The sequence below is a fragment of the Oryctolagus cuniculus genome, chromosome 12 (genome assembly GCF_051225735.1).
Source record: "Oryctolagus cuniculus isolate XC-2025 breed Fujian yellow rabbit chromosome 12, ASM5122573v1, whole genome shotgun sequence".
Lineage (NCBI taxonomy): Eukaryota > Metazoa > Chordata > Mammalia > Lagomorpha > Leporidae > Oryctolagus > Oryctolagus cuniculus.
This window is the reverse complement of record NC_142878.1, coordinates 87,825,366-87,851,888: the sequence shown is the minus strand read 5'-3', so window position 1 is coordinate 87,851,888 and position 26,523 is coordinate 87,825,366. Positions and strand designations below refer to the sequence as shown.

Genomic DNA, 26,523 nt, shown 5'->3' with positions numbered 1-26,523 from the left:
CCCAGTTACTCTGCTTCTGATCCAGCTTCCTGCTAATTGAGCCTGGGAAGGCAGTGAAAGATGGCCCTCATACTTGGACCTCTGCTACCCACGTGTGACACGAGGATGGAGATCCTGATTTGAGCCTGGTCCAGACCTGGATATTGTAGCCATATTAGTAGTAAATCAGTTGACGAAGGATCTCTCTCCCTCTCTTGTCACTCTGCCTTTCAAATAAATGGATCTTTAATGACAACAACAAAACCATACGCATGACATATAAATTGTAACAGTGGTTACTTCTAGGTGACTTAAGTGTTTTCTTCTATGCAGTTTATGATTTTTGTTTCCCAAATTTTCAACAATAAAAAGCCATTACTTTAAAAAAAGTTATCACCACTATTTGTAAAATTTTTCATCATCTGAAACAGAAACCCTATTACCATTAAGCAATAACTCTCCCATTCCCTCTGCTCCCACAACCCCTAATAGTCTACTCTCTTCGTGACACAAATTTGTCTCTTTTAGATTCCTCATATAAATGAAATCACACAGTTGGCTTTTTTTGTGACTGGTTTATTTCACTTAACATATTTTCTTTTTTTGTTTTAAGGTTTATTTATTTGAAATGCAGAGTTACAGAGACAGAGAGAGAGAGAGAGAGAAACAGTGGCGCTTTACCCACTATACCAGTGTAGGCCCCACTTTATATATTTTCAAGATTCATCCACATGGTAGCATGTATCAGAATGTTATTCCTTTTTTATTGCTGCTAAATACTTAATTGTATGGATGTGAAACATTTGGTCTATTAATTTACCTGCTGATGGACACCTGAATTGTTTCTTTCTTTCTTTCTTTTTTTTTTTTTTTCTTGACAGGCAGAGTGGACAGTGAGAGAGAGAGACAGAGACAAAAGTCTTCCTTTGCCGTTGGTTCACCCTCCAATGGCCGCCGCGACCGGCGCACTGCGGCCGGCGCACCGCGCTGATCTGATGGCAGGAGCCAGGAGCTAGGTGCTTTTCCTGGTCTCCCATGGGGTGCAGGGCCCAAGCACCTGGGCCATCCTCCACTGCACTCCCGGGCCACAGCAGAGAGCTGGCCTGGAAGAGGGGCAACCGGGACAGAATCCGGCGCCCCAACTGGGACTAGAACCCGGTGTGCCGGCGCTGCTAGGTGGAGGATTAGCCTAGTGAGCCGTGGCGCCGGCCTGAATTGTTTCTATCTTTTGGTTATTGTAAATAACACTGCTATGAATATTTACATGCAAGTTTTTGCTTAAACACTTGTTGTCAATGTTTATTTGTTTGAAAATGCAGACAGGAAGAGGGAGAGGGAGAGGGAGGAGGGGAAACAGAAAGAGATTTTTTCCATTTGCTGGTTCATTTCCTAAATGTCTAGAACAGTCAGGTTCGGACAAGACCAAAACCAGGAGCCTGGAACTCATTCCAGGTGTCCCACGTGGATGGTAGGGACCCAAGTACTTGAGCCATCGTCTGCTCTCTCAGTGTGTGCATTAGCAGGAAGCTGGATTAGTAGAGCTGGGACTCAAATCCCCAGACTTTAATATGGGATGGAGGCAACCCAAGCAGTGTCGTAACCACTGTGCCAAATGCCCGCCCTTGTTTTCAACTCTTTTTTTTTTTTTTTTTAAGATTTATTTATTTATTTGAAAGTCAGAGTCAGAGTCAGAGTTAGAGAGAGAGAGAGAGAGAGGTCTTCCATCTGATGGTTCAGTCCCCAATTGGCCGCAATGGCCGGAGCTGCGCTGATCTGAAGCCAGGAGCCTCTTCCAGGTCTCCCACATGAGTGCAGGCGCCCAGGTATCTTCTACTGCTATCCCGGGCCACAGCAGAGAGCTGGACAGGAAGTTGAGCAGCCGGGACTATAACTGGTGCCCATATGGGATGCTGGTGCTTCAGGCCAGGGCGTTAACCCACTGTGCCACAGTGCTGGCCCCCTGTTTTCAACTCTTTAGGGTAGGGACCCACACTGTGGTGCAGAATTGTTAAGCTGCACCTCCAAAGCGGTGTCCCACATGAGTGCTGGTTTGAGTCCTGGCTGCTCTACTTCCCATCCAGCTCTCTACATATGTGCCTGAGAACACAGTGGAGGATGGCCCCCAAGTGCCACCCACATGGGAGACTCGGATGGAATTCCAGGCTCCTCGCTTCAGCCTGGCCCATTTCCAGCCACTGCAGCCATTTAGGTAGCGAACCAGCAGATGAAGATCTTTCTCTCTGTAACTCTGCCTTTCAATCTTAGAAAAAAAATTTCCTGGCAGCTCAATTCACAATAGCTAAGATATGGAATCAACCTAAATGTCTGTCAACTGAAGACAGGATAAAGAAATACGGGATACATACATCATGGAATACTACACAATGGTAAAAAACAAAGTAAAACAAAAACAAAAATGAAATCTTGAATATGCAATAAAATGGATGAAACTGGAAAACATACTTTAGTGAAATAAGCCAGTCCCCAAAGGACAAATACCCTATGTTCCCCCTGATCTGTGGTAACTAATAGACTATCTAGAAGGTAATCTACAGAAGTGAAATCGACACTTTGAGATGCAATGACTTTGAATAGCCCTTGTCTAGACTGCTGAGGAACAGTTTTTCTTTTCCTATTATTTGTTGAACTCTTTACTTAGTATAGAGTTAACCTTACATGTATGAAGTTAATTGAAAATAGATCTTAGTAAAAAAAAAAAAAAAAAAAAAAGAATGGGATTAGGAGAGGGAGGAAGAAGGGTGGGGGTGTAGGTGGGAGGGCAGGTACAGTGGGAAGAATCACTGTGTTCCTAAAGTCGTATTTATGAAATGCATGAAGTTTGCATACCTTAAATAAAAGGTTTCTGAGAAGAGAAAAAAATTATTCAGGGTATATACACAGGAGTAGAATTGCTGATTGTACACTAATCATATGTTTAGCTTTTTGAGGAACTGTCAAGAAGTTTTGCATAATGGCTGCAACACTTTACAGCCCAGCCAACAATTCACAGGGTTCTCATTTCCTCAATCCTCTCCGACACTTGTCTTTCTCTTTCCTTTCCTTTTCCTTCCCATTCCCTCCTCACCTCTCTGTTAACAGCAGCCATCCCAGGATCGGGGAAGTCTCACTGTGCTTTTGATTTTCATTTCCTTTATGAGGCAAAGCATTTTTCATAGACTACTTATATATCTTCCCTGGCAAAATATATATTCAAGTCCTTTGGCCATTTTTGAATTGGGTTATTTTTTGGTGCTGTGGTACAGTTAAGCCACTGCCTGCAATGCTGTCTCCCCCTTCTTTTTCTTCTTCTTCTTTTATTTTAAAAGATTTATTTATTTATTTGAAAGGCAGAGATACATGGAGAGAAGGAAAGAGAGAGAGATTTTTCATCTGCTGGTTCACCTCCCAACTGGCTTCAACTTCTAGGGCTGGGCCGGACCCAAGCCAGGAGCCAGGGGCTTCCTATGAGTCTCTCCCGTGGGTGCAAGGGTTCAAGGATTTGGGCCATCTTTCACTGCTTTCCCAGGTGCATTAGCAGTGAGCTGGATCGTAAGTAGAACAGCTGGGACCCAAACCAGCACCCATATGGGATGCCAATGCTGCAGTTTAACCTATTATGCCACAGCACTGGCCCTCCAATTTCTTTCTAAAGGAAAATGACAGATATATTTATTACTGATTTCAGGAGCTGGTGCAAAGTGGAAGAAGATGCAGCTGTAATACCTCAGCTCCTGCTCAACAGGATTTTCAGATTTTCTAGTCCTCTTTTCAGACGTAAGTCGATTTCTGGAATGTCGCTCCCCCTCTTCATGGAGGAACGACACTAAACCCTGCCTAGGCTTCATATCCGAGTCACAGCACCATTATGTCGCTCCCCATCTTTGTGGAGGAACAACACAGGACCCTGCGTTGTTCTTCTGTCTGCTCGGCCCTCCCCGGGTTTGCTGCTGGTTCTTCCCGGTTGGCTTCCACGGAGGTGGAAGGGCGGTTCCCCCTGCCACTTTCCCCACTTCCGCGGGGGAGCGGCACACCGCCGGCCAGCTCTCTCGGGGGCTGCTCAGGTGTTCCTTCAGATAGATGTTCCTGGTGCATGTTGTCTCTCTCCTCCTTTATAGTCCTCTTCCACCAATCCCAACTCTGCTACCCACACGCCGAGTACGCTGCTCTCCTCCAATCAGGAGCAGGTCCTACAGTTTATTGGTTGAACTGGAGGCAGCTGTGTAGAAGTTGTTTCCTCCTCTCCCAGCGCCATATTGTGGGAGAGCAGATGCATAGAATAAGTCTTAATTCCAGTAACTTAGTCTAGTCCGAGTTGCTCCCCACACTGGAAGGCTTGAAGCATAGTTGCACCTTGGCCTGAAGCAAGGGGTGTTGCAGAAGACGGAGGGCAGGGGGGAGAGCTGCGAGAGGATCCCTGTGAGGAAGGCTGGTATGAAGTTCTGGAGGCCCTCTCTGCAGCTGCCCCAAGGGGGTAAATGTAGGAACTGTTTACTTCCACAGCTGATCTCTGGTATGTTATTGTCTACTATTTAACCTTGACACATGATCAGAAATTACACAAATTGTTTCTTCCAGGATAAATGTTCAAACCAGAGATACAGGGAAAGAGTGACTATAACTGGAAATTCACAAGAGTGAGTAGCCTATATTTAAACATTATCTATGTGAAAGGCAGAGTTACAGGGGTGGAGGCATGGAGAGAGAGAAATCTTCCATCTGTTGGCTCATTCCCCAAATGGCTTCAACAGCCAGGACTGGGCTGGGTTGAAGCTAGGAGCCAGGAGCTTCTTCTGGGTCTCCCAAGTAGTTGCAAGGACCCAAGTACTTGGACCATCTTTGGCTGCTTTCCCAGGCCCATCAGCAGGGAGCTGGATTGGAAATGGAGCAGCCAGGACCCGAATTGGTCACATGTGGAATACTGGTGCTGCAGGCAGTGGCTTAATCCACTGTGCCACAGAGCCAGCCCTGTAAGTAGCTTTTAGAAATGAAGAGACTGGGGAAAATTATGGTATTTTGTGGTTGGCGTACTAGTTAAGATTTTTTTCTTAAATTGGGTACAGGTACACAGTTATGTGAAAATCATTCTCTTTTTATAGGTTTGCCCTGAGGTAACATCAGGAACTTTGGTGAAAAGGGCCATACTTCAGGAATACTTTAGTTCCAAATCTGCCTATTGCAAAGAAAATTATTAGAAAATGCTTTCGCCATGCTATAAATTCTTATGCCCTACCAAACCCAATGTAAGGCAAAACCTTAAATCAGATGAACTGCATCCCCTAGGTGTTTTATCTGACATACCCTGGCAATCCATTCATCTTCAAATCATGGATCTGACTGCAGGGAAGGATCGAATTATGTATGAGCCTTCCAAAACCAAAAATCTAAAGGCAGAAGCATGTTTTATTATTCCTGTAGAGAGAATACTTCCAGAGAACCTACACTGACCAGGAGTCCTTTATTTACATTCTAAGTACGAGTATAAATCTGTGAGGTGATCCAACAGAGCAATTTGGGGTAGCTTTCTGCAGAAACACTGGAGGCCTATGGAGCTATGATGTGGGACTGCACAATGGAAGCACCTGGGATCCTTAAAAAAAATAATAAATTGGCAGCTGGTTCCCACCCACAGACATTCTGATTTAATTTAATTGGGTGAAACCCAGACATAAGGATTTTAAAAATTCCTGCCACCACTTTCCAAGTGTAGCAAAATTTGGGAACCACTGCTATAGAAAATGGTATCTTCAAACTTCTGCTTTCAACTCTGGGATCCACAGGAAAGAAAAACTTTCACCCCTTATTTGTGTGATCTTCTAGGACTGAATGAGCCAAAGTAAATTATCCTGGAACAATATTCATAGAACCATGGTACTTTCCACAGAATTTCAAGCAAAAATATAATAGCCAGTTGAAATCATTATCAAGCAAGTGCCAATCTTGGGAACGGTTTGGTAGATCTGGTATGGCTAAAACTAGGCAAGGAAAAGAACTGGCTTAGAGCAGAGAAGTAAGGTCAAACCGAACATCCACCAAATGCAAACCACTCCCCCAGCCTGTGGGGACAGGGCGGCTGCTGAGGAACACTGAAGATCTGATACAGCTCCTCCCAGTGCACCACGGAAACTGTGCACAAAGGCTGCTCCACCACACCCTCAAACCTCATGTCCTCCCTCTCCAGACCCGGGAGCCTTGGCTGGAGGCAGCTCAGCAGAGGTCACCATGTGCAGCTGGAGACCTTGTCGGAAAACCATTAGGAACAGGAATGGTGTCAGCTCCGTGGGACGGCCTTGTGGAAATACTTGCCAGGGGCTGACATGGACTCCTGCTGTCCACAGCTTCACTGTTTTATGACCTAGCAGGAAAAACTACTGTGAGGGCCGAGGGCCGGCTCACACAAGGCCCTTCTCCTTTCAGCATTCTTCAGCCTGAGGCCGCCAATTACCGAAACCTGTTTTTCCTTTTGGTTACCTCCACCTGGCAGGTTCAGGACTTAACTGAGTAGAACTGAACCACCCCTTTGGGTCTCAGTGCCAAGGAAGGGAAAAAAGCAATGCAGAGAGAGCAACCTGGGACCAGAGGACAGATGTTCTTCTGTCTTTGGGAAGCAGTGCCTCATTATTATGCAGTTCTGGATGGTCTTCCTCATTCCAATCTGTGACAATAATTATTCATAAATTTTCATCAGCCCCTGTTATGGGTTAAATTTTGTCATCCCAGAAAAGATATGTTGAAATCCTAACACCCAGGACCTCGGAACATCACTTTATTTGGACACACAGTTTTAACAGAGGCAGTCAAGCTAAAATAAGATCAGAAGGATCTACCTGAACCCAGTATGACTGTGGATGTATAAAAGAGGAAAAACCTGGATACAGACAGAGGCGGAAGACAGCCTGCACCTGAGGCGATGCATCTACAAGCCACACACGGTAGACTGCCAGCAAACGTAAGAGACGAAGATTTTCCCCTGTAGTCCAAAGAAAGATATGGCCCTGCCAACACCTTGATTTCAGAATTTTAGCCTCCAAAATTGTAAGGTAATAAATTTCCTGTCGGGGAGGGAGTTTGGCTGTAGTGGTTAAGTCGCCGCTTGGAATGTCCACATCCCTAGTCAAAGTGCCTGGTTTGAGTCTGGCTCCTTCACTTCTTTGTTTGTTTTCAAGATTTATTTTAGGGGCCAGTGCTATGGTGTCGTCTGACGTGCCTGCATCTCATATGGGCACCAGTTCAAGTCCTGGCTGCTCCACTTCCAATCCAGCTCTGCTGCCTGGGAAAGCAGCGAAGGATGGCCCAGGTACTTGGGCACCTGCACCCACGTGGGAAACCTGGAAGAAGCTCCTGGCTTCCGGCTTCCAATCAGCTCAGCCCTGGCCGTTGTAGCCATTTGGGGAGTAAACCAGTGGATGGAAGGTCTCGCTCTCTTCTCTGCGATTCTGATTTTCAAATAAATAAATAAATTATTTAATTTATTTGTAAGTCAGAATTAGAGGGAGAGATAGCACCAGCTCCCATTCCTTCACTTCTGATTCAGCTTCTTGCTGATACACATCCTGGAAGGCAGTAGGTAATGGCTCAAGTATTTAGGTCTCTGCCACCCACAAGGGAGATTCAGGTTGAGTTCAGGACTCTAGGCTTTGGCCTGGTCCAGTCCTGGCTGTTGTGGGCATTTGGGGGAGTGAACCAGCAGATGGAAGATCTCTGTCTCTCTGCCCTTCAAATAAAAGGAAAATTTTAAAATTTGTTTTCTGTTATTGTAAGTCAAATAGATTTTGCTGTTTTGTTATGGCAATTCTAGGAAACTATTACAGACTACCAAAGGCTGACCTGGTGTTGATTAAATCAGTCAGCTTTTTACTAACTAGACTCGCTGACTTATCGCTATTATACTGCAGTTTAGGTCAGTGGTTCTCAAATAGGGGAGTGGAAAACAGTGGTGTTGGCAGCAAACCACAATTACTTTTTTACAGTAAACATGGTCAGGTTCCATTCTGAAGCTGCCGATTCAAGATTTGAGAAAGAAAGAAAGAAAGGAAGAAAGAAAGGAAGAAAGAAAGGAAGAAAGAAAGGAAGAAAGAAAGGAAGAAAGAAAGAAGGAAAGAAGGAAGGAAAGAAGGAAAGAAGGAAAGAAGGAAAGAAGGAAAGAAGGAAGGAAGGAAGGAAGGAAGGAAGGAAAGAAGGAAAGAAGGAAAGAAGGAAAGAAGGAAGGAAAGAAGGAAAGAAGGAAAGAAGGAAAGAAGGAAAGAAGGAAAGAAGGAAAGAAGGAAAGAAGGAAGGAAAGAAAGAAAGAAAGAAAGAAAGAAAGAAAGAAAGAAAGAAAGAAAGAAAGAAAGAAGGAAAGAAGGAAAGAAGGAAAGAAGGAAAGAAGGAAAGAAAGAAAAGAAGCTATACCAAACTTCAGAGTACCTGCGTTCAATTCCCAGTTCTGACTCCACCTTCTTGCTAATGTATACCCTGGAAGGCAGTGGCAATGGCTCAAGAAATTGGGTCCCTGTCACCCACATGGGAGAACTGGATTGAATTCAATGTTCCTGGTTTACCCTGGCATAGCCCAATCTTGGCCACTGCTGCCATTTGGGGAGTAAGCCAGCAGATGGGAGCTCTCTATCTTTATTCAAATAAATGAAAAAACAAAACAGAACTTAAGAATATGAGGAGTTTGGGGCAGCTCAAATATATTTTAAACAAGCTTCCAAGTGATAATCTGACTTGCTCCAACCTGCCCTCTTCCAAACTCTCTGAGTAACACCAGCTTAAGTAAAAGGATAACATTTTAGATCTTATCCAAACTGATCTGGAGATTCAACATAATCCTAATAAAAATATCAGCAGGTTTTTTTCCATAAAAATTCACAAGCTGGCCCTAAAATTTATATGGAAATGCAAAAGGCCAAGAATACCCAAGGCATTTTTAAAGACTTATAAAAAGCTGGAAGATATACACTATTAGGTAACATGACTTACAAAGCTATAGTTAATAAGATGGTGTAATAATGGCTCCAGAATAGGTAAATGGGCGGGTATTGTGGCACAGCAGGCTATGATCCTCTTGGAAATGCCCACATCCCAGACTGGAGTGCCTAGTTTCAGGTATTCTGTGCCTCCAATCCAGCTTCCTGCTAATGCTACTGGGAAGCAGCAGATGATAGTCCAAGTGCTTGGGTTTCTGCCATCCATGTGGGAGACCTGGATAGAGTTCCTAGTTCCTGGCTTCAACTTGACCTTGCCCTGGCTATTGTGGACATTTGAGGAGTAAATCAGTGGACAGAAGATCTCTTTGTCACTCTGCCTTTCAAATAGACAAATCTTATAAAACAAATTTTAGTGCCCAGTGTTGTGGTACAGCAGGTTAAAACTGCTGCCTGCAACACACACATCCTTATGTGAGTGCTGGTTTGAGTCCTGCAGTTCCATTTCCTGTCTAGTTCCCTGTTAATGTGCCTGAGAAAGCAGCAGAAGATGACCCAAGTCCTTGGTCCCTTTCTACCCACATGGGAGACACAGATGGAGTTCCTGGCTCCTGGTTTTGGCCTGGACCAGCCCTGGCCCTTGTGGCCATTTGGGGAGTGAACTAGTGGATGGAAGATCTCTTTCTGTCACTCTGCCTTTCAAATAAATAAATAGAAATCTTTAAAACAGTTTTTTTAAACTTTTTTTTTATTTGACAGGTAGAGTTATAGACCGTGAGAGAGACAGAGAGAAAGGTCTTCCTTCCGTTGGTTCACTCCCCTTAATGGCCGCTACGGCCGGCGCTGCGCTGATCCGAAGCCAGGAGCTGGGTGCTTCCTCCTGGTCTCCCATGCGAGTGCAGGGCCCAAGCACTTGGGCCATCCTCCACTGCCCTCCCGGGCCACAGCAGAGAGCTGGACTGGAAGAGGAGCCACCGGGACTAGTAACCAGCGCCCCAACCGGGACTAGAACCTGGCGTGCCGGCACTGCAGGCGGAGGATTAGCCAAGTGAACCGCGGTGCCAGCCTAAAATATAGTTTTAAAAATAGGCAAATGGGTAAATGGAACAGAAGAGAGTGCATAAGCAAACCCACACATAACACTTCAGTCACAAATGTGACACTGCTGAGCAGTAGGGGAACAGAATCATCTTTTCAGTAAGGTGCTGGGACAATCAGATACCTACCATTGCCACAAGGCTGGCCCCATAGGCAGCATTTTTTATAACAGCCCCAAAGTACAAATAACCCAAATGGCTATCAATTACTAAACAAATAAGCAGAATACATACATGGAATATTATAAAATAATGAAAATAAATAAAGCTCAACAACATGCAACAATATGGCTAAATCTCACTGTATAACGTTGAGCTGCTCAACACGAAAGAGCTCTGGGGTCCTGGCAATGTTGTGTTTATTTAGGTGCTGCTACCACATGGTATGTTCACTTTGAAAATCTGATGACCTGCACACTTCATTATGATTCATATACATGTTTCTGTTATTGTTCACTAAGACCTATTAACATAAAAAAAGAAAGCCTTTCAGTTTGTGACTCCAGTAGATTAGTGGCAAAGGGGATGATAAAGCAGGCTATGTGAGGATCAGCTGAGATGCTAGCCAAGTCTGCCCAGCCTCCAGGACAGCAGACCAGTCTAGCAACAGCACCTGGTGGGGTGGGGGAGGGTTCCCTTTTCTTTACTATTTCTTTCTCCATATTGGAACTTGATTCCAGCAGATTTTTATATATAATTCTAAGGAGTAAGCTAAAAGCTGAAAAGCAGAGGAGATGCTTGGTAAATGGGAATACGCACAAGATTTCAAGTATACTGAATGATCTGGGAAATTTTTCAATAGGCGGAGATAATGACAGTCATGTAAGGAGAAGGCAAGTTATTCAATGAATTAGTCCAGGGTTAAAAGTTTCATTTGATTATGAGTTCAATGGAGGTAGGAAGTTATTTGACAGCAGTCTTTTCAGCTTTTTTTTAGATTCCCTAAAGGGAAAACAGTACAACCTGGGGGAGGGGGAACCGCTGTTTCTCACCACAGCCCTTTTGTCATATAGCTTGTTGCTATGGAGAAGGCTGTGAAGGCAGCAACTAAGGGAAATAAAGGATCTGGCAGGAGTAAGCCTAAGGATGGCAGATTAAACAAAAATTCCTTGAGCAATTAGCAAGTAGCAAGGCCTATAAATGACACACTTTCTGTGTTTTTCCTAACCCCTATCCCTCTGAAAGTATATGGGCTTGGTTTGCTACTATAATTTAACTCAAATCCAGAGAAGCCTGAATGGGTCTAACAAAGCCTAAGCCTGGCAGACAAAACACAAGGCCATTTAGCAATGCTGCCTCATGCCAGGAGGAATCAGTACCTACCCACCCTATCCTGGGGAAATTATCTCTAGCTGCCTGAATTATGAAGTTGATGCCCTATCATTTCTTTGTTCTGGAAAGCCTGAGGGAGTGAGGGAGATGGGATAAAGAGACATCAAACGAGGTAGGGAACAGCCCCTTGTTTCCCTGAGTAGTCAGAGACAGACAGACACATGGACAGAAAGAGATGAGAGTTTGTTCTCATTGTCATCATTAAGAGGCAGCAGCAACCTGGTGGCAGTGGCCTGGGAGCCAAGTTCTGCCTGAACTTGTCTGAAAGTACTGCCATGGAAGAAAAGGCTAGATGCCAAGTCTGTTAACTGCTTCTGCCCATCACTGTTACAGTAACTTTATCAACCAGGCAGGGCCAGGACCTGTTTTTGGCAGAGTGAGCACTGAGACCAGAGGGTTCAATAACATCTTCCAGTAGATCTCATCACCGGCTAACAAAAACAATCCCCTCTTTAGTCCCACACAAATGATTACACCATCATTTGCAAATGAGGAAACTAAAGCCAGGCCAGTTAAATGATCTACACAGGCATGAAAATATCCAGGTTCTCAAATGGGATCCTTCCCTCTTGGAACTGTGCTTCAAAACTAAACAAGCTAGGGCTAGTGATCAGTTCCAGGGTATGTCAGAACTACACTTACCATCCAGGTATCACTCACCTGAGCCCATGTAAGTATCAAGAACTAAAGGATGGTATTAATAACAAAATGGGCCTGTGTTTTAGACCATCTAAGAGGACTGTTACTGAAACATCGAAAGAATCTCATTTTGAAACAACTTGACCTATCTGGCAAGCCCACAGCACTGCAGCCTGCATTGCCTTTCCTGGGGTGGGGGTGGGGAAGAGGTGGGAGGAATGGGTGAGCTCACAAAAGGACTTCTGTCTCTCCTGGAGATCAGCTTATTTTGTAATTCACAAAACAAAGTAAAAAATGCCTATGACTGAATTTTTCCTTAGGGCTACAGGTTTCAAATATGTGACAGTGGACAGATAACACAATCCACAAGGGAATAGAACACTTCACTGCCCTAAAGCATCCCCTGGGAGCAAGCTGCTAGGCAGGAAAAGTGTGTTAGCTGTTGTTTTCAGTGAAGGAGGGTAGAGAAAGTAGGTATTGATTCCCCTAATGTTTCCTTTGTGTGGCTGCTGTTGCCATGTGGTGGTCTGTTGCTACGATTTGTGGTGCCAGACAATGGCTGCTAGGCTCTTTACGACTGTGCTATTGGCAGAGCTATTTCTGCAAGAGTCGGGCTAGTACGCAATTGGCTGAGCAGTGGAGAAAGCCTGGTCACTGTGCACCCTCTCTCTCCAGGGGAGTGCTGCCTGGGGCAAGAATGAGGTGAAAGGGCATTAATTATAGACCATGAGAAAGAAAACCAGTAGCTAAGTAACACCTTTTCCAGTGCCAAATCTAAAATTATACATTTCATAGTTCACACACATATTTTCCTACATCAGAATCACACAGAATAAAACAAGGGTAACTACCAAGGTTACCATTTCCCTGAAAGAAGATTAATGGACAGTCCCTTCCCTTTAGTGAGAAGGATAAAGACCCGCAGTCGGGATCTGCAATCAGATGAGGATGAAGAATCACTGGGGCAGGTTCTCAGCGAAGCTACCACAGGCAAACTAACTTCCTGCTAAGCAAAACCACTGCCTATTACTCTGATAATGAGAAAACTGCAACCCACAGACCAAAGCACAGTGCTCAACCACAGCGTTTGAAGCAGGGCCAAATGTTCTCCTGGGTAACAGGGGCAAAAGTACACAGCAGTCACCCTGGGTCTGTTTAGATGTCAGCTACTTACTCTCCTCCCTCTTCACCCTCCCACAGAATCACCCTTCTTTCCACTCAGAGTATGCACACTTCATACTGTAAGCCCGTTGTTACAAATGGCTATTTAAATTAAACTGAACTTATAAATTCAGTTCCTCCATTCTATTTGTCACTTTTCAGGTGCTCAATATCACATGTGACTATAGGCTACCATTTTGAAGAAAGCATCTCCATCACAAAAAGTTCTAATAGGAAGTACAGATCTAGCTCAAGTCCTTCTTTTTTTTTTTTTTTTTTTTTTTTAAAGATTCATTTATTTGAAAGGCAGAGTTACAAAGAGGCAGAAGGAGAGAGGGAGAGAGAGAGGGAGGAAGAGAGAGAGAGACAGAGAAATCTTCTGCCCATTGGTTTACTTCCAAAATGGTTGCAATGGCCAGGGCTGGGCTAAGCTGAAGCCAGGAGCCAGGAGCTTCATCTGGGTCTCCCATGTGGGTACAGGGACCCAAGGAATTGGACCATCCTCTGCTGCTTTCCCAATCACATTAGCAGGAAGCTGGATTGGAAGTGGAGCAGCTGGGACATGAACCGGTGCCCACATGGGATGCTGGCACTGCAGGCGGCAGTTTTACCTGCTAGGCTACAGTGCCGGCCCCTCAAGTCCCTCCTTTTATAAATTCAAAATCTAAGGCAGGAGATGTTACTAGCCTTACTCAAGATCACGTGGCTAGCAATGTGTTGTGGAATCCAACTCTCCTAACAGATATTTGCATTGCACTACTATGCCTCTATGGTATTTTTATTCCTTAAGACAGCTATTTGTTGTTGTTGTTTTAAGATTTATTTATTTGAAAGGCAGAGTTACAGATAGAGACAAAGAGAGGGACAGATAAAGAGAGATCTTCCATCCACTGGTTCACTCTCCAAAAGGCTGCAATGGCTGGAGCTGGGCCAGGCTGAAGCCAGGAGCTTCATCTGGGTCTCCCACATGGGTGCAGGGGCCCAAGCACTTGGGCTATCCTCCACTGCTTTTCCCAGACCATTAGCAGGGAGCTGGATTAGAAGTGGAGCAGCTAGGACTTGAATGGGCTCCCGTATGGGATGCCGGTGCGGCGGGTAGCTACGCCACAGTGCTACAACACAGGGCTGCCCTGAAACAGCTATTTTCCAACAATTCCAGATACTGCTAGTAGTTGGAATAGAAATGTATACTCTGAGGTGGAGACAGGGATGCCCAGCCCTCCTCTGTCTGCTTGTACTGAGAAGGGGTGGAAACAGGAATCCTTCCCAATCATACACACATCTCCCCTCCCAAATATATATTTGTCTTCCACCAGAAATCGCTCCAGCAAGCTCGAAACCAGTCAGGACAAGGAGCATCCAGACCCCAACCACAAAAGACCCCTACTGACCCTTACGGGTCGACCCATGCAGATGCCCAGAACATCCTAGTACTACAGATACATGACCTCCCTGGGGAGGTGGTAGTGAGTAGCACCAGCATTTTGAGCATGTTTTGTGCAAAAAAAAAAATCAGCTGTACCTGCACAGAACACAGAGCTGGTTACAAACCAAGTGCCATGTGTCAAGGAGGATGAGCCACCAACTGAGAAGGCACGGCCATGCCTCTCTTCTCCAACCTTATAAAAACTCCTTCAGCTCCCGTTGGAGAGCCAGTCAGTGGAACCTCTTCCTGCCATATTGCCTCCCTTGTGTTCAAGCGCAAGCCCCTGATAAACCTTGTCTGGGTTGAACAGTGACTGCTTGTCAATTTCCACTACAAGTGAGTCAAGAACTTTGAGTAAGCATCAGTATATGTATATGACAAAACCTTTAACAAGCAGAAAAAACCTTCCAGGGCCCATGTTGTATCACAGCGGGTGTCTGCAGCACCAGCATCCCATACAAGCGCCAATTCAAGTCCTGGCTGCTCCACTTCCGATCCAGCTCCCTGTTTATGTGCCTGGGAAGGAAGCAGATGGCCCAAGTACTTGTGCCCCTGCCATCCACAGGGGAGACCTGGATGGAGTTCTGGCCCCTTTTTTTGGCCTGGCCCAGCCCTGGCTGTTGTGGGCATTTGGAGAGTGAGTCAGTGGATGGAAGATCTCTCTCTTTCTCTCCCTCTTCTCCCTGTAACTCTGCCTTTCAAATAAATAAATCTAAAACAAAACAAAAAAAACCCTTCCTTCTTGTGACCAAATCATGAAGCCAGAATTCAGTTTTGGAAGAGAAGCCAAGCTTACTATAAATATTTTCATACTCTCTGACATGCTACAGAAATTTGGTCTTAGGGCACTGTAATTTCTTTCTTTCTGATAGTCTGGTAAAAGAACCAAACATCTCAGAGATGTTGTAAGAGTAATTTCTGGGGCTGGCACTGTGGCATAGTGGGCTAAACCCCTGGAAAATGGTGTTTTACATGGGAACAATGATTCAAATGATTGTTCTCATCAGAAACCATGGAGTGGCCAGAGCTGTGATGTAGCGGGTAAAGCTGTCGCCTGCGGTGCCAGCATCCTGTATGGGTGCCATTTCTCGTCTAGGCTGTTCCTCTTCTGATCCAGCTCTCTGCTATGGCCTGGGAAAGCAGTAGAAGATGGCCCGAGTCCTTGGGCCCCTGCACCCACGTCGGGGACCCAGAAGAACCTGGCTCCTGGCTTCAGACTGGCACAACTCTGGCCATTGCAGCCAACTGGGGAGTGAACCAGCGGACGGAAGACCCCCCTCCCTTGCCTCTCCTTCTCTGTGTAACTCTTTCAAGTAAATAAATAAATCTTTAAAAAAAAAAAACAAAAAACAAAAACCATGGAGACTAAAAGGAAAAACTGTCTGAACGTGCTGAAAGAAACATAAACTCAAACTTCTATATCCAGAAAAAAATATTCTTTAGGAATAATGGTGAAATACATACATATTTCTCAGAGAATTTGTAGCAGCAGAACTGTTCTGTTCTTTTAGAGGGGCTGGCTTTGTGGCGCAGCATATTAAACTGCTGCTTGTGGTGGATGCCAGCATCCCATATCAGAATGCTAGTTCATATCCTGGCTACTCCATAAATATATAAAGTAAGTGTGGCTATGTGAATATTGAAATTTGAATGCTATATGACTTTCATGCCTCAAACATATTGTTTTAATTTTTTTTCAAATATTAAAAATATAAAAATTACTCTTAGCTCATAAACCATATAAAAGAGGCAATGGGCAACAGTAACATAAAGAAGGCAGACTAAAAGGACTTACATGGTGGTACGATTTCCACATTCTACTTGACAGTAAAAATAATAATTTTAAGTTGACTCTGAAGTTAAATGCACACAGTAATCCCTAGAGCAATTGCATTTATTTTTAAAAAAGATTTTATTTATTTATTTGAGAGGTAGAGTTACAGATAGTGAGAAAGTCTTCCATCCATTGGTTCGCTCCCCAAATGGCTGCAACGGGACTCGAACTGGCACCCATATGTGATGCTGGTGCCACAGGTGAAGGATTAACCTACTGAGCCACAGCGCCAGCCCCACAACTGTATTTAAAAAACTATACAGGTAGGTCTGGCACTGTGACCGGCACTGTGGTGGGTAAAATTGCTGCCTGCAGTGCTGGCATTCCATATGCACACCGGTTTAAGTCCTGGCTGCTTCACTTCCAATCCAGCCCTCTGCTATGGCCTGGGAAAGCAGTAGAAGACGGCCTAAGTATTTGGGCCTCCTCACCCGGTTTGGTAACCAGGTGGAAGCTCCTGGCTCCTAGCTTCAGATCGGCTCAGCTCTGGCCATTGTAGCCATCTAGGGAGTGAACCAGTAGATGGAAGATCCTCCCCCCAACCCCCCACCGTCCTGTCTCTGTAACTCTTTCAAACAAGTTAAAAGAAAAAAAAAAGGTAGCAGATGCTTTTTCCTTTTCTTCCTTCTTTCTTTTTCAAGTCTAGGAAGTAAACATGATGGCTGCAGCTAAGTAGCAATTGTGTAATAAAGAAGTAATATTAAGGACCCTAGTACTCTAATACTTTGAATTCTTCATATCAACTCTAGACTACCTACCTCTCTTCAGATTTTCTTATATTAAATCATTATTGTAATTTCAATTTCTGTTCCAAGCAGTCAAATGCCATTTTTTTAAAAAAGATTTATTTATTTGAAAGAGTTACAGAGAGAGGGAGAGACAGAGAGAGAGATCAATGTTCCATCTGCTGATTCACTCCCCAGATGGTTGCAATGGCCAGGGATGGTCCAGGCTAAAGCCAGGAGCCAGAAGCTTCATTTGTGTCTCCCATGTGAGCAGCAGGGGCCCAAGCACTTGGGCCATCTTCTGCTGCCTTCCCAGGCCATTAGCAGGGAGCTGGATTGGAAGTGGAGCAGCTGGGACTCCAGCTAGTACCCCTATGGAATCTGGCACTGCAGGCAGCGACTTTACCCATCACAGTGGTAGCTACAGTGCCAGCCCCAAGCACTTGGGCCATCAGCAGAGAGCTGGATTGGAAGTGGAGCAGCTGGGTCTCAAACTGACACCCATATAGGATGCCGGCACTGCAGGTGGCGGCTTTACCTGCTATGCCACAGGGCCGGCCCCTATTACAGGTCTTACATACAAGCAAATAGAACTGAATTGATGAATATATCAGCATTCTGAAACCCATCAGAAATTTCCAATCAAATAAATCAAAGAAGAGGCACTAACATGAAATATAGAGAATAACCAGTTAGAAACAGAAATGCACTTAGGGAAGAACAGTACAAAGGCAAGAGAGGACAATTTCAAGAAGAAATAAATAATAAAGCTTCTAGATGTCTAGAAAGGACTGAGAGATGACCTGGAAATAGAAGATCATCAGTGTAACAAATATTTCAGTCAAACGGAGGTTAGTAGGCTAATGACAGAGACTGGAAACAGAACAGCAAGACCTGGAAAGAAGGGGAGAGGTCAGTAAGTCACAGTAGTAAGGAGGAGGAAAATGTTTCACATACGGAAGCGTTACAGAGGGAGAAGAATTTGAAGTAGAAGGGGGAAAGAATGAAAGTGAAGCAGATAAAAATAAAATTCACAGTAAAAGTTCCAAAGAATCTTGAGTAAGGAGAGAAAAAGTCTATGATGAAACAAATCTATACAATTAAATAATTAAATTTCATTGTGAGTATTAATATGTTTCAGTTTATACCTTCACAAGTTGAAACATGAAACTTCAGTTTCCATTTGCTGGAGTCAACCACTTCTATATCCACGCTGACTCCATGGTTTAAGTCATGGTCTGTATAGTTTAACAGCTGACAGTTCTAACTGGTCACCTAGTTCAACCCCACTTAAGAGAGAAAGTACCTAAGGCCCAGAGAAATTAAGGGATTTGGCCAAGTTCACAATGACAGTGAGACACAGAAATCTTCTGAATTTCTCTTCAGTGCTCCTTCCACTATACCAGAGTTCCCTCCACAGGGCACTCCTGCCAAAGTAAACCACATCACTGTAGTGTGGCTTAGTACTGCTGTCCAAGAGAGAACCTACATCATCTGGAATTCCTTACTTTTCTTTAAAATAGCATGGATGCCAGTAAGTCATTTTGCCTCAGCAAAAGCTTATAGCCTGTTTTAAGGTTTCTTTTTTTTAATTTAAATTTATATTTTTTAAAGATTTATTTATTTATTTGAAAGGCAGAGTTACAGTCAGAGGCAGAGACAGAGAGAGGTCTTCCATCTGCTGGTTCACTCCCTAATTGGCAGCAATGGCAGGAGCTGGGCTGACCCAAAGCCAGGAGCCAGGAGCTTCCTCTGGGTCTCCCACGCGGGTGCTGGGGCCCAAGAGCTCAGGCCCTCTTCTGCTACTCACAGACACATCAGCAAGGAGCTGGATCAGAAGTGGAGCAGCCCAGACTTCAACTGGAGCCCATATGGGAATCTGGCACTGCAGGTGCCGGCCTCCTTTTTATTTCTTTTTTAAAAGATTTATTTATTTGGGTGGAGCTAAAGAGAGGGTGAGGCAGAGGCACAGAGAAGTCTTCCACCTGCTGGTTCACTTCCCAAATGGCTACAATGGCCAGGGCTGGGCCAGGCCGAAGCCAGAAGCCAGAAGCCAGGGGCCAGGGGCCAGGAGCCAGGAGCTTCTTCTAGATCTCCCATGTGAGTGCAGGGGCCCAAGCACTTGGGCCATCCTCCACTGCTTTCCCAGGCGAATTAGTAGGGAGCTGGACTGGAGAAGGAACAGCTGGGATTCAAACCAGCACTCATATAGAAGGCCAATGCTGCAGACTGTGGTTTAACCTGCTATACCATAGTGCCAGCCAGATTTAAGACTTCTTATATATGGGCTCTAGGACCCAGGGTAAGGTTAGGCCTTGTAAATCTGGAACAGACTTCGTACTGGCTATTTTGATTTAAAATAAGGTAAGATAAATGAAATCTTAGAATCAGACCCTTGTGTAAGCACTGAGAATAAGGCTTTAAAAATAAAAACAACAACAACAACAAAACCAAGGAAAGCATTTTAGGTCATACTTGGGTCTTAACAGTTCCAAGGTTAAACCTAGTCAAGGAGGATCTTTGCAATGCTGGCTGAATTATGAAGAGCCTAAAAAGAGACAGAATCTGCAGAATTTCAAAATGCCTCCAAGCAAGGTTTAAAATGATGAGAGATAACGAGAAATGAGAAAAGAAGCAATACTTTTGGATGGGAAGGAAAAGAAAGAATAATTGACACTATGAACCTTCTATCTGTTCTCAGTAAGGTGGCTCAGTTCGACAGGGACCTGAGCATCTTCCACTGCTGTCAGACACCAAGCATTCACAGCTTCTTTCTAAGCTACAAGCTTTTCTATTTGAGCACAGTGGTTTTCTGGTCACAGAGATAGAAGTATAAAGTCAGGTGGCAAACAAAAAGCCCGAGGCCTGGAAGGACTGTTTTTAACTATCTGCATGTTGTTCTTATGATTATTAACTTGAGGACTGACTTAGTACTCCAGATCCCATAGATTTTTTTAAATTTTATTTATTTATTTTTATTTTTTGATAGGCAGAGTAGACAGTGAGAGAAAGAGAGAGACAGACAGAGAGAAAGGTCTTCCTTTGCCGTTGGTTCACCCTCCAATGGCCGCCGTGGCCAGTGCGCTGCGGCCGGCACACTGCGCTGATCTGATGGCAGGAGCCAGGTACTTCTCCTAGTCTCCCATGGGGTGCAGGGCCCAAGCACTTGGGCCATCCTCCACTGCACTCCTGGGCCACAGCAGAGAGCTGGCCTGGAAGAGGGGCAACCGGGACAGAATCCGGTGCCCCGACCGGGACTAGAGCCCAGTGTGCTGGCGCCGCAAGGCGGAGGATTAGCCTAGTGAGCCGCGGCTCCGGCTAGATCCCATAGATTTTAAAGTATGATTGTCGCAGGAAATCTTATTGCCTAAAATGAAAAGGAATGTGAGCCAACTCTGATTCCAGGTAGTTCCAGTACAGGTCCTTTGGGGTGGCCAGAAGAAAAGCATACATCATTGCAGAACAGTTCTCTTTCTCTTGGAAAGAAAGAAAAAAGGGAAGGAAAAAAAAGAGTGAAGAGGGGTATTAAACCTTGAAGCACAATATAGTAAGTGGAAGAAAATTTGGGATTAAAAGTAGAACTAAAAATCTTAGATAATCAGAATGATCTCAAACTTGATGAAAGCAGTCTGAGTAGAATTTGGCAAGTATTTTGACATAATTCCTAAATTCAAGCAGCATTATAGTATCTGAATGAGACATGCTCATATTACCAGAGATTCAGAAATGATAATGACGTGGATGTGAGCATTCACTCAAACATTCTCAGAACCCATTTCACGTGCTAGGTATTAAGCGTTGGGGATTTAATGGTGAGCAAAACAGAGTCCCTGATCTCACAGGATTTCTAGAACAGTGGAAGAGAAAGACATCAATGGGAAAAAAATCATACAATTAACAAAATTACAAACTGTGGTAAGTGTAGTGAAATAAAATACAGAGTATATTAAGAGTGTATAACAGGGGAACTTGGTATTAGGCTGCCAATAACAAACAGAACCAGAGAGCCATTCAGAGCAAACAATTCACTGATAAACAAACAAACAACTAAATAATCTGTGTTAACATGCCCTTGGCCGGGAGAGAATATAAGAATTTTCATATAAAAAGGTATTCACTGTCCTTAAGAGAGTGAAAGGGTGAGCCTCACTCTGTTGAAAAGTTTTTGTCAGATTCATGTAAATGAAGAACATCTCGCCTTGGGAGAAAAGTCACCATCACAGAGATGAGTAGAATAGATCGGCAGGAAACTGATGTATTTTCAGTACAGTGATACAAAGGCCTGAAGGTTGCTTGGTGGCAGAGATGTGGCCCAGACATTTCCGTGATTCCAACAAAATCTGTGGCTGTTTAAATTTGGGTCACAGGTAGATGACATTTAAAAAAAAATTTTTTTTGACAGGCAGAGTGGACAGTGAGAGAGAGAGAGAGACAGACAGACAGAGAGAAAGGTCTTCCTTTACCACTGGTTCACCCCCCAGTGGCCGCTGCGGCCAGTGCACCGCGCTGATCTGAAGCCAGGAGCCAGGTGCTTCTCCTGGTCTCCCATGTGGGTGCAGGGCCCAAGGACCTGGGCCATCCTCCACTGCCCTCCCGGGCCACAGCAGAAAGCTGGACTTGGAAGAGGCGCAACCAAGACAGAATCCGGCGCCCCGACCGGGACTAAAACCCGGGTGCCGGTGCCGCAGGCGGAGGATTAGCCTATTGAGCCGTGGCGCCAGCCTAAAAATATTTTTATTTATTTCTTTACTAGTTTCACTTTACTTGAGAGGCAGAGACAGAAACAGATACAGAGAGATCTTCCATCTGCTGGTTCTCTTCCCAAACACCAGCAACAGTCCGGGCTGGACTAGACTGAAGCCAGAAGCCTGGAGCTCAACGTGGCTTTCTTATATATGTGACAGGGACCCAAGCATATCATGTATCATCTGCTGCCTCCTAGGCATGTATCAGCAAGAAGCTGGAACTGGAAGTTGTGGGGAGCAACTCGGACTATACTGTTACTGGAATTAAGACTTATTCTATGCATCTGCTCTCCCACAATATGGCGCTGGGAGAGAAGAAAACAGCTTCTACACAGCTGCCTCCAGTTCAGCCAATAAACTGTAGGACTTGCTCCTGATTGGAGGAGAGCAGCGTGCTCGGCGTGTGGGCAGCCGAGTTGGGATTGGCGGAGGAGGACTATATAGGAGGAGAGAGACGGCATGGTGGTGTGGGTTGGTTGGAGAGTGCGTTGGAGAGTTCGCGGGGAAGTTCGTTACTTCGTTCTTTCTCATTTCTCTCTACTCATTCTTGCTTTGGGAGTTTGCTGTTTACTTATTCTTACTTTACTATAGAAAGGACTTGTAAAAAAAGGGAACAACAAGCGCCCGGTCCGGTGCGGCTCCTCCGCGTGCGGAGGAGCAGCAAATGGTGCCGTGACTCGGATATGAAGCCTAGGCAGGGCTTAGTGTCGTTCCTCCACAAAGATGGGGAACGACATAATGGTGCCGTGACTCGGATATGAAGCCTAGGCAGGGTTTAGTGTCGTTCCTCCATGAAGAGGGGGAGCGACATAATGGTGCCGTGACTCGGATATGAAGCCTAGGCAGGGCTTAGTGTCGTTCCTCCACGAAGACGGGGAACGACAGAAGTAGAGCAAGGATTTGAACCCATACTCTGATATGAGATGTAGGTACCCCAAGTGGTGTGTTTTTTCTTTTTAAGATTTTATTTATTTATTTGAGAGGTAGAGTTACAGACAGTGAGAGGGAGAAAGGTCTTCCCTCTGTTGGTTCACTCCCCAAATGGCCGCACTGGCCAGAGCTGGGCTGATCTGAAGCCAGGAGCCAGGCACTTCTTCCCAGTCTCCCATGTGGGTTCAGGGGCCCAAGGACTTGGGCTGTCTTCTACTGCTTTCCCAGGCCATAGCAGAAAGCTAGACTGGAAGTGGAGCAGCTGGGACTAGAACTGGCACCCATATGGGATGCTGGTGCTGCAGGCGGAAGATTAACCTACTTACTGTGCCATGGCGCCGGACCCCCAAATTGTATCTTAATTGCTGTGCCAAAAACTTGCCTTAACATTTAAAGAAATAATTTACTTCATAGGTAGAGAAAGAGAGGAGAAGCAGAGAAACAGAGATCTCCCATCTGCTGGTTCATTCCTCAAAAGCCATTAATAGCTGGGTCTGGGGAGGGCTGAATCCAGGAGCAGGAACTCTATCCAGGTCTCTCATGTGAGTGGCAGGAATCCAACTTGAGCCATTACCTTCAGTGTTCTAGGGAATGCATTAACAAGACACTGGAATAGGGAACAGAGCTGGGACTCAAGTCTAGGCACTTTGATATGGGATACAGGCATCGGAAGCGGTGACTTAACCACTGACAAATGCCCACCCTGACATTTTAAAAATCAGATAGACATTTTGTGATTTCCAGATTGCACAAAGGATCTTCAAAATATTTATGGCAAAATGCATATTATGAGAAAAACTACACATGGATTTAAAACTTTTTATACAAAAATGAACTTATCTTTTAATGCCATTTTCCATGAACTTTCTGAAGTATCCTCATGTATATACATCTGCTCATTTTTTTTTTTTTAAGATTTATTTACTTAATTGAAGGGCAGAGTGACAAAGAAGGAGAGGCAGAGAGAAAGAGATCTTTTATCCGCTGGTTTACTCCCCAAATGGCTGCCACAGCCAGGGCTGGGCAGGTCAAAGTCAGAAGCCAGGAACTGGGGCATCATCTGCTGCCTTCCCAGGCACATTACCAGGAAGTTAAGATCAGAATCAGAGCAGCTGAGACTTAAACCAGCGCTCTGAAATGGGATACCAGTGTGGCAGGCAGTGGCGTAACCCACTGCACTACAACACTGTCCCTCACCCCACTCAACCTTTTGAGTTGAAGTTTCTTGCCACTTTATATCAGTTTCTAACAGAATAGTTGTTTGTTTGTTTGTTTTTTCTGTTGTTTGTTTGCATTACTCTGAAAGGTAAAGATTTACTATATCCTAAATTTGACAGCCAAGAACACAAAGTTCTTAACCTGTAACACAACAGCACCTATTGTGTGGTGGACTTAAATACTGCATGACAAAAAATAATACACAGAGAAAGAGACTTTTATTAGAATAACTAGGATGAAATATATGAATTTCTATAGGCAGACTGACAAGATGGCTTTGTGATAATCAGAAATAATTAGCTGTACTCCTCTGAGTCTCTAAAGTCCTGAGTTAGGATGCTTTAAAATTCTAATTATTTGGGCTGGTGCTGTGGTGCAGCAGGTTAAAGCCCTGGCCTGCAGCACTGGCATACCACATGGGTGCCGGTTTGAGTCCCAGCTGTTCCACTTCTGATACAGCTGTCTGCTAATGCGCCCAATTCCTTGAGCCCCCGCACCCACATGGGAGATCCAGAAGTAGCTCCTGGCTTCCTGGCTTCAGACTGGCTTAGCTCCGGCCATTGCGGCCATCTGAGGAATGAACCAGAGGGCAGAAGATTTCTCTCTCTCTCTCTCGCCCTATCTCTGTAACTCTGTTTTTCAAATACATAAAATCTTTAAATAAAATTCTAATTATTGATAAAGAAACATGATGAGACTCTGAGGCTCAACTTCTTTATCCATACATACGTAACCATGCACATGATAAGGACTTGGATTCTTCTTTTTCAAAAATGTATCTTTTGAGAGGCAGAGAGAAAGAAAAAGACAGAGAGATTTCCTATTGCTGGCTCACTACTTGAATGTCTGTAATGGCCTGAAGTGAAATGGGAACTCAATCCAGGTCTTCCATGTGGAAGCCAGGGACAGGTCCACTTAGCCCTCATTGCTGCCCTCATTGCTGCCCCTCAGAGCCTGTGCATCCAGAAGCTGGAGTGAGGAGCCAGAACAGGGTACTGAACCAAGGCACTCTGATGTGGGACACAGGCATCTTAACCGCTTGGCCAAAAGCCCACACTGGACTGAACGGCTAAAATCAAATTGCTACCAGATACTACACCAAGGGATCTGAAGTACAGGTCAAGTCCCTCTGCATTCAAATTCAGTAAGCCCCCCTCAGGTTTATGAATTTCTAAAACACAAGAGATCCTGTTTTCAGGGGCAAATGAAACATGCAAGAAGTCTGGACTGGTAGCCTTGGGTAGCAGCATTCTATATACAGTGAGCCAACAGCTTGGTGGATGCCTGAAAACAAGACCATGTAAACATTTCCATGTTGACAAGGCCTATAAAATCTGTACTAAGTGACAGATGCATGAAGTGGCGGAGGTGGCTGGGCAATTAGGCAGCCAGGGGGAGGAAAGAGCTGGCTGCACCTCCAGGTGTTAAAACAGGCAAGAGCTGAACAGTCAATGAACAACTTTCTGTTGTTCATTGACTGTTCTCCATTCTCCTGACTCCCTTAGCACCCTTATATTACTTTTTCTTTAAGCCTCACCCAAATTTCATTTGTAATCCAAGTTTCTCACATAAAATGAGAGAAGTATGGAGAACATAGGCACAGTTTGAATTAATCTAGATAGCACCTATTAAATGACTAAGTATCAACACTTAAACAACTCTGAAGGGAGAGATAATTAACCTAAAAAACTGGCATTAGTAAGCTCTAGAAGCTGGTAGATTTTTTTTAAAAAAAGATGTATTTTACTTATTTGAAAGGCAGGGTTAGAGAGAGAGAGAGAGAACGAGGTTTTCCGTCTGCTGGTTCACTCCCTAAATGGCCACAATGGTCAGAGCTGGGCCAGGCCAAAGCCAGGAGCCAGAAGCCTCATCCAGGTCTCCCATGTGGATGGCAGGGGCTGAAGCACTTGGGCCATCTTCTACCGCCTTCCCAGGCGCATCAGCAGGGAGCTGGACGGGAAGTAGAGCAGCTGGGACTTGAACTTGCGCCCATATGGGAGATGGAAGTAGCAGGACGTGGCTTCACCTGCAGTGCCGGCCCCAAAGATGTAAGATTTTGCTAAAAAGTTTGCTATGTTTTGTGCGGGTATCGCCAGCAGGCTGGAGATATCCGAGATGCTTAATAAATTCTTTGCAGTATTTACAACAGTGATTCTCCTACTAGCTACTCTGCAGAAGCCAGTTGAAAAGGAATGGGAAGTCACGTGTAGTACTTACCATCTTCTGTTTCCTGCCACACGATGCCTTCAAGGTTGACACTGGTTCCAGGCTCACAGGGGCCCAAGCACTCAGGTTCTGTGGCTAGAGCCACATCACATGTGTTGACTCCAACTGATCGGGTACGAACCATGATCTGCTCACAGGGAGATGAGATGTCATTATTGACCACTGGCACCAAAAGGTGTAGTGGTAGCACCGCTGGTGTGGAGACAGGGGACTCCATCTGTAGGGGAAGAGAAAGCAGGGGCTAAGTTGAAGGAAGAACATTTAGAGGAAACACTTGTTCTGCATCTTTCTTTCTTTCTTTTTTT

The 26,523-nt window shown here is 44.8% G+C and overlaps 1 protein-coding gene and 1 long non-coding RNA gene across 7 annotated transcripts in view; one reads left to right on the top strand and one right to left on the bottom strand.

The window, feature by feature from the left end:
* The window catches only part of ZNF609 (zinc finger protein 609), a 224,996-nt gene that overhangs the window by 43,924 nt on the left and 154,549 nt on the right, over positions 1-26,523 (bottom strand). For all 6 annotated transcript variants that reach the window (XM_051821853.3, XM_051821854.3, XM_051821855.3 and 3 more), the window contains one exon: positions 26,210-26,435. In XM_051821853.3, coding sequence (XP_051677813.3) covers positions 26,210-26,435 — 226 coding nt within the window. The remainder of the gene's footprint in view (positions 1-26,209; positions 26,436-26,523) is intronic.
* Positions 579-8,022, top strand: LOC149123151 (uncharacterized). Its single transcript, XR_016218249.1, has 3 exons — positions 579-4,489; positions 5,076-7,016; positions 7,143-8,022. It is a non-coding gene; the product is annotated as an uncharacterized LOC149123151 (long non-coding RNA).